Source organism: Cyprinodon variegatus, unplaced genomic scaffold, assembly GCF_000732505.1.
Source record: "Cyprinodon variegatus isolate N-32 unplaced genomic scaffold, C_variegatus-1.0 Scaffold1732, whole genome shotgun sequence".
Taxonomy (NCBI): domain Eukaryota; kingdom Metazoa; phylum Chordata; class Actinopteri; order Cyprinodontiformes; family Cyprinodontidae; genus Cyprinodon; species Cyprinodon variegatus.
In genome coordinates, this window is record NW_015152185.1 from 11,202 (window position 1) to 19,687 (window position 8,486).

At 47.1% G+C, this 8,486-nt stretch overlaps 1 protein-coding gene across 1 annotated transcript in view; it reads right to left on the reverse strand.

Moving 5' to 3' along the window:
• The window catches only part of LOC107104419 (GTPase IMAP family member 8-like), a 33,330-nt gene that overhangs the window by 3,507 nt on the left and 21,337 nt on the right, over positions 1–8,486 (reverse strand). The window contains 5 exon segments of the mRNA XM_015404414.1: positions 4,424–4,513; positions 4,928–4,945; positions 6,220–6,275; positions 6,662–7,014; positions 7,068–7,180. Of these exon segments, the coding sequence (XP_015259900.1) occupies positions 4,424–4,513; positions 4,928–4,945; positions 6,220–6,275; positions 6,662–7,014; positions 7,068–7,180 (630 nt within the window).

Genomic DNA, 8,486 nt, shown 5'->3' on the forward strand with positions numbered 1-8,486 from the left:
GCTAGCCTAGGCTAGCTAATCCTTGCTATCAGAAATAAAACCGTGTGAAACTGACAAGTGCTCAGTAGAAAAGTGCAGCAGAAGGTGCTATGTTTTAAAGTAGTCAGTTAGAGTTACTCAGATACAGAGATATCACAGAGAAAATAATTTAACTTCAGATGGAGTTCCTCTGGACAGCTGCAACAGCTCCACACTCAGTTAATCCAAACAGGAAGTGAACAGGAATTTCTGCCTATAATGCTGACAAACAACTTCTCAAGCAGTTCTGCCGTGGCTGTTGGAATAGTCTTCTCATCACCAGTCTCCAGCTTGAGCAACTCAAGGGTAAGCCCCCATCATTTGCAGAGTTTCTTCTCTTACTGCGAACCAAAGAAGACAAACAGGCTAACAAAGCTAGCCGAATGAAACAGCACCTTGGTTTTACCAAGCCAAAAGCCATGTTGAATGTGCAGGCTGCCCACATATCTTACACAGAGGATATTGGTGCACTGCAGGAAGCAGAAAAAGTTTTTTTACCTATGACCAAAGATATCCAGAAGCAGATTGCTGATCTTCAGGTTCAGGTCGCAAAACTCAGTGCATGCTGTGAAGAGAAGCCTGGAAAAAAGAAAGCCACAGTGAGTACAAAACAGAAACAAAAGACCAGAACTACCCAGCCGGAAGGACAGCTTCAGCAAATGACAGCCATGGTGAAACCAAAACCATGGTATTGTTTTAAATGTGGTGAGGACGGCCATATTGCATCCACATGCAACAACATGCCCAATGCCACTCTTGTGCAAGTCAAGAAAGCAGAGCTCAGAGAGAAGCAGCATGCTTGGGAAGCCCAGAATAGCTCACCTACCATGCCTCAGTTAAACTAGAACATCTTGTAGCTAGCAAATGTACAGCCAGTGTAAATGTAAGTGGGATGGATTGCAGTTGTTTGCTAGATACTGGGTCACAGGTCAGTACAGTGGCCGAGTCCTTCTATCAGACCCATCTGTCTGATCATCCTATCAGACCCATCATTAATATCCTTGAAGTAGAAGGAGCGAAGGGCCAACCCGTTTCTTATCTAGGCTATGTGGAGGTTGATCTCAAGTTCCCAAAAACCCTCCTTGAGTCAGAACCAGAAATTTAAACTTTGGTTTTAGTCATTCCTGATCTTCGATCAAATAGGTGTGTCCCATCATTAATCGTCACAAACACGTTAGACCCTCTTTTTGATCAGTATTGGGATGAATCTTCAGTTGCCCATAACTCACCTTGTCACGGCTATAGTCATGTTCTTCGTACACTGCAACTGAGGAGAAAACAGGCAACCAGTGGGAAGCTTGGTTTTGTCAAGTTCAGAGGGAGTGAACAGGAGGTTCTTCCAGCAAAGCAAAAATTGCTGCTTGAAGGTTACATGTGTGTCAGCTCAGTCAACACAGAGAAATATGGCCTGTTAGAGCAACCACTCAGATCCACTTTGCCAGGTGGTGTGTTTGCGGACTCTTGTCTCATTTCCTTGCCAGAGCGTAGCTCCAACAAGCTGCCTGTCCTTCTTAGAAATGAAACTGAACATGACATAATTTTACCTATAAACTGCGTTATCGCAGATCTGTCTGTTGTGGATGCTGTCATTGAAACCACCATGTAGTTGACAAAGAAGTTCTGAAGCATGTTGTTGAGTGCTCTCTTCACCAAGCAGAGGCAAAGCTTCCTGGGATAAGTTTTGATATTGGCCCGTCTCTTCCTGAAGAGTGGAAAGAAAGAATTACAACAAAGCTCAACATCTTTGCCTATGTCTTTGCCCAACATGATCTTGACTTTGGTAATGCGACCAAAATCCAGCACCACATCAAGCTAAAGGATGAGACCCCAATCAAACAGAGACCTCGTCCAATTCACTCTCGAGATTATGAAGCAGTCAAGAAGCACCTTCAAACCCTTCTTGACGCTGGCGTAATTCGAGAGTCTGAATCCTCATTTTCATCGCCGATCGTGGTTGTGAGAAAGAAGAATGGCGATGTCCATCTATGTGTGGACTATAGAAAATTAAACCTGCAAACAATAAAAGACTCCTATGCACTACCTAACTTGGAAGAGTCTTTTTCTGCTCTTGCTGGATCCAAGTGGCTTTACGTGATGGACCTGAAGTCTGGGTACTATCAAATTGAGATGAATGAAAGTGACAAGCATAAGACCGCCTTTGTCTGCCCCCTGATGCCCCAGGGAGTCACAAATGCACAGAGCACATTTCAACGGCTCATGGAGAAGTGCATGAGTGATATCCATCTAAAGGAGGTCCTTGTTTTTCTTGATGATCTCATAGTGTTTTCAGACACTCTTGAAGAACATGAAACAAGGCTCATGCACGTGCTCAGTCGTCTCGAGGAATACGGCTTGAAACTTTCACCAGATAAATGTACGTTCTTTCAGACTTCAGTTTCAGCACTTCACCAACCTTACAGCCAGATATCCACCACGGCGGAAGGGAACCAAGGTTGGGCTAGGTGATAAAAAATACCTCTGCCCCAAAGAGCCCTTTGGCAAAAGCTGGGATACTGAGTGTCAACAGGCATTTGAGACAATCATACACAAGCTAACATCATCCCCAGTCCTCGGTTATGCAGATCCTCGGCTTCCTTATGTGCTCCATACGGATGCCAGCACAACAGGATTGGGAGCCGCTTTGTATCAAGAGCAGGAAGGGAACTTGCGTGTGATTGCTTATGCTAGTCGAGGACTTTCTTGCAGTGAAGCAAGATACCCAGCGCATAAACTTGAATTTTTGGCCTTGAAATGGTCCATCACAGAAAAGTTTCACGACTATCTATATGGAAACTCCTTTACAGTCATCACGGACAATAATCCCTTGACATACCTACTTACCACAGCCAAGCTCGACGCTGCAAGCTATCGTTGGTTAGCTGCGCTCTCAACCTTCACTTTGGACATCAAGTATCGAGCTGGTAGGCAGAACTCAGATGCAGATGGGTTGTCAAGGAGACACCATGGCGCCTTGGAAAATGATGCTATATCGCAGGAAGAGAGCCAAAGGATTGACCGATTCACTTCCCAGGTATTAACATCAATAGGCAAGTTTGAGCTGGTGACTCCAGAGGTTGTTGTAGCTACATGCCAAAGACATACTGTAAGACAGGTTCAAGAGCTCTCACCTTTCTATGGCTATGTTGAATCCCTTGCCATTCAAGCAGATGCAATCCCTGCTGTCTTTGAAGAAGGGGAATCACAAGATGGGGCTGCAACAGTACCTAAGTATAGTGAGTCTGACCTCAGGAAACTTCAAAGACAGGATCCTGTGCTGGACAGAGTTATCAAGCTGGTTGAGTCCAACAACTTACCTGCAGATCACATAGCCGACTCCCCTGAAGAACGGGCAATCCTAAGAGAATGGAAGAGGCTTTGGATGAAGTCAGGCATTTTGTACCAGACACGGCGGTCTCCTTTAGACCCTATTCCAGCTAGTACTCCCAGATGCCCTAAGACCCAATGTACTTAGGAATCTCCATGATGAAATGGGGCACTTAGGGATTGAGCGCACTCTTGAACTTACCAGATCACGATTCTACTGGCTGAAGATGGCTGCCGAAGAAGAGAAGAAGGTAAAAACATGTGAGCGATGTGTTTGGAGAAAGACCAAGCCAGAGAAGGCTGCCGCTCTTGTTAACATCCAAACCACTAGACCAATGGAGTTGGTCTGTATGGGTTTTCTTTCATTAGAACCAGACAGCCACAACACTAAGGACATCCTTGTCATAACGGACCACTTTACTAAATATGCCGTAGCCATCCCCACCAGAGACCAGAAAGCTAGTACCGTTGCAAAGACCTTATGGGAACACTTCTTGGTTCATTATGGTTTTCCTGAACGCTTACACAGCGACCAGGGTAGAGACTTTGAGTCTCATATCATCAAAGAGGTATGTGCTTTAGCAGGTATCCGTAAGGCGGGGACAAGCCCATACCACCCCAGGGGAAATCCTGTTGAGTGGTATAACCGAACACTCCTCAGCATGTTAGGCACCCTAAAAGACAAAGAGAAGACTCAGTGGCGAGATCATGTCAAACCCCTTACCCATGCTTACAATTGCACAAGGGTTCTCACCATATGAGTTAATGTTTGGTAGACAACCGAGGCTGCCCTTGGACTTAGCCTTTGGGTTGCCAGTCAAAGGAAAAGAGTCCAGTTCGCACTCTCAGTATGTAAGGAACCTGAGATCTCATCTGGAAGAAAGAAATAGGGTTGCTATTGAAAACTCTCGCAAGGTTGCAGAAAAAAACAAGAGGCGATTTGATAGAGTGGTCAGAGGGTCTACATTGGCCGTTGGGGATCGAGTGCTGGTCCGTAACCTTCGTCTTCGCAACAAACATAAGCTGGCTGATCATTGGGAGTCCACAGTCTATGTAGTTACGAAGCAGATGGGAGACTTACCTGTCTACTCTGTGAAACCAGAAAATGAGGAAGGACCACCACAGACACTACACAGAGACCTTTTGCTCCCTTGTGGATTTCTATCTGAAGCTGAGAGAGAGAAACAAAACCTGAAAAGCAGTCCAAAGAAACCTCGAACAAGGCAGCAAAGTGCCATTCAACAAGATGAAGAGCCCCATGATACAGATTATGACACATGTGACGGCTGGTATGCAACTGCTACCTTACCTGATGTTCAAAATATGAAGTTTGTTAAGGTGTATGATGTGCCAAAACACAGTCTTGTACCTGACTCAGGAAAACATGGTCAACACCCTGCAAGACTTCACCCCTATCATGTCAGTACACCTGAAAAGGAAGCAGAAAACTCACCTGAAGAGGAAAATCAAAACGTGCTTGAAATTGAAACGAGAAACTTGCTTGGAACGGAAACTGAAAACATACATGAAAAGGAAAATCAAAACTTACTTGAGGTGGAAACTCATAACTTACCTGGAGACTTACCTGATAGAACCTCGGAACCTGTGGAAGAAAGTTTTATGAAACCAAAAGCTCAGGACCATGCAGAGATACCAACTCTAGAAAAGACAGAAGGACAAACAGACACTCCTGTTAGGAGATCACTCAGACAACGTGAGCCAGCACGTAGGTTCCATTATCCTGAGCTGGGTAATCCTCTAGTTTCTGTTGTTACTTCCTTGTTTCAAGGGTTGAGTACCGCCCTCACCAATTCCCTAAATGATAGTGCCAGTTGGGATTGGTCAACAACCATTCCTGCAGCGATAACAGAGACAGCAGTTATCCAGCAGCCCTGCAAGCATGCAGCGGGACGTGCATACATTTAAAGGGGGAGAGTGTAACCTGTTGGAAAAGAAAAGAGCTGTTAGTTGCTGTACCTGGAAAAAAAAAGAATCTACCTGTTACTTACCTGAATATGGAAAAAAATTTTTACAACAGAAGATTTTTATATTTTCATTTCATTGGGTATAATTTTCATTTAATGAATAATTGTTGTCTTTATTTCATCCTGTATTTAATTTATTTATTTTATCCCAGAGGTTTATTGTCATGATGGGTTGTAGAACCGAGCCCATATGCAGAACAACTCAGAGGCAGGGAAAAAGTTCAAAGGTTTATTTACAAAGATGAATATTAATGAGTCTGAGTGCTGCGGGCAGGTTCCAGGTTGGGAACACAGTACAGGCAGGAGAAAAGCTGAGAGCTAGACAGAGGCAGTCTGAATGCTGGCGGATTGGTTCCTGGTTGGGAACACTGTGCAGGCAGGAGGAGAGCTGAGAGCTGGGCAGAGGCAGTCAGAGTGCAGGTAGGCCGATTCCCGATGAGCTCTCTCTCTCTCTTGAGAGCTGGGCAGACATGGTCAGAGTGCTGGCTGGCAGACTCTAGGTTTTGCTCTCTCTCTCTCTCTCCTGAGAGCTGGGTTGAGACGGTCTGAGTGCAGACTGGCAGACTCCAGGTTTGGTTCTCTCTCTCTCTCTTGAGAGCTGGGTTGAGACGGTCAGGGTGCAGGGCTTACTGTGTGCTTGCAGGCAGATCACAGACAGAGTCTCTCTCCTTGTTTTCCTCTGAGTGCTGGCAGGCAGATACTGACAGATTAGGCCCTCCAGAGTTCAACAGAGAGCAGGCAGACAGATCACTGCAGAGATAACTCTCCAGAGTTACAGGTAGTCAGGCAGGTTCTATCTGTGAGACAGAAATGAGAAACAGGATCAGGCCTGGATCATAAAAAGTCAGAAGACTCAGACAGGCAGGTTGGCCCAGGTTTTGCTAACCGTTACTGGCAAACACTCTGGCGTTGGAGTGTTAGTCTCCTCCTCCTTAAGTAGGCCCAAGGCTGATGAGGAGATGAAAGACAGGTGTTGCAGGTGAGCACAAGCCCTCAGGAAGGGATCCTTGGCGCCCTCTGGTGGGAAAGCCTCTGGATCCCAACAGACAGCAGAAGCCCTCAGGAAGGGATCCTCGGCGCCCTCTGGTGGGCAAACCTCCGGATCCCAACAGTACCCCCCTCCTCAAGGGCGGATTCCAGACGCTCCAGATCAGTCCAAGAAAAAAAAAAAAACCCACCCAGGGTGGGCGGAGGGGGCACCAGGTAAGGAGGGAACGAAAACACAAAAACAGAGTCCAAAACAAAAATCAACCCACCCAGGGTGGGCGGAGGGGGAAACAGGCAAGGAGGGCAAGAAACCAGAAAAACCAAGTCCAAAACCAAAAACAACCCACCTAAAGTGGGCGAGGGCAAAAAAAATCTCAGAAGGTTGATGAGGAAGAGTCTCTGGAGGTCTGCCGTGGGGCCGGAGGCAAGGCAGAAGCCCTGAAGGCCGGTCGCGGGACCTGAGGCATAGCAGACGCTCTGGAGGCCGGCCGTGGGGCCGGGGGCGAAGCAGACGCTCTTGAGGCCGGCCGTGGGGCCAGAGGCGAAGCAGACGCTCTCGAGGCCGGCCGTGGGACCAGAGGCGAAGCAGACGTTCAGGAGGCCGGCCGTTGGGCCAGAAGCGAAGCGGAGTCTCAGGAGGTCGGCCGCGGGCCGGGGACGAGGCAGAGTCTTTGGAGATCGGCCGGGGACGAGGCAGAGTCTTTGGAGACCGACCGCAGGGTCAGAGGCATGGCAGGCGTTCAGGCGGCCGGCCGTGGGTCAGGCGACGTAGGAGAGTCATTGGAGGATGACGTCTCCGTTGCTGCAGCATCCTCGGAGGAGAACAACATCTCTGCCGCTGCAGGAACCTCGGAGGAGGACAACGTCTGAAGCAAGATTGCACCATAACTTTAGAATTTGGTGGAAACTAGCGGTCACGGATTATAATTGATGTATCATTATGAATGATGCAACTATTAATGAATAGCTAACCCTAGTGACGAATTAAGTTTCGTAGAATATGTCTCTGAGTTGCAGGTTGACTGAGCCTGAAGGGCTGTTGTTGTTGAAAAATAGGCCTGAATCCAGAGGGACTGTATTGAGATCTCGTATGTTGCTGTTGTTTATCTCCGGAGAAAGAAGCAACAGAGAGCAGTTTGGCTCTGTGTTGATGATGTTAGACCAAAAAGTTGTTAAAAAGATGGTGGAAATATGCCTCCAAGAGCCTCTCAGCAGAGGCCACAAACCGCCAAGAGCCCTCTACAGAAGCTTCAAGCCACCTCAGAGACTGAAGATGTGCCTCCATGGGTGGTCTCCCCTGTTCCTGAAGCGGAGCCACAGTCGGTGGCTTCCCCTGTTCCTGAGGTAGAGCCACAGTCGGTGGTCTCTCCAGTTCCTGAGGTGGAGCCACAGTCGGTGGTCTCTCCAGTTCCTGAGGTGGAGCCACAGTCGGTGGCCTCTCCTGTTCCTGAGGTGGAGCCACAGCCGGTGGTCTCCCCTGTTCCTGATGAAGAGCCACAGTCGGTGGTCTTCCCTGTTCCAGAGGTGGAGCCACAGTCGGTGGTCTCCACTGTTCCAGATGTGGAGCCGCAATCGGCGAGCTCCTCAGTTCCTGTCCAGGAGCCGCAGGTGGCGGTCTCCTACGAAATGTCTGAAAGGTCGGACACAGTGAGAGCGTATCGGGAGACGGAGACCAACAAGACCTCCCTCATCCTTGGCCCTATCTCTAAGGATTTTTTGAAATAGTCAAAATATTGAGCTTTCAATTCATATAGTGGCATTTGGCTCTTTTTTTTAAAGGTTACTCTATATTTTTATACTTTAAGTAGTTTTTGGAGCACATACTTTTTCACTTTTACTTGAGTAAAGAGGTCAAGTTGATACTTCAACTTTTACCAGGGTGTTTTTAAACTGCAGTATCTATACTTCTACTGAAGTAACAAATGTGTGAACTTTTGACACCACTTCCCAGAAGACAATTCAATTCAGTTTATTTCTATAGCTCCAATTCACAACACGTCATCTCAAGGCACTTTACAGTTCACCAGATCATACAAAGTGATTGAAAACCTTCAATCTAAGGAAAACCAGTAGATTGCATCGACTCATTGACTCTAATGTAATCCCTCAGTCAGTCTTTCCCTTCTATTTAAGGCTAAAGGGAACACCCTATTAGAATGAATCTGGCTCTCT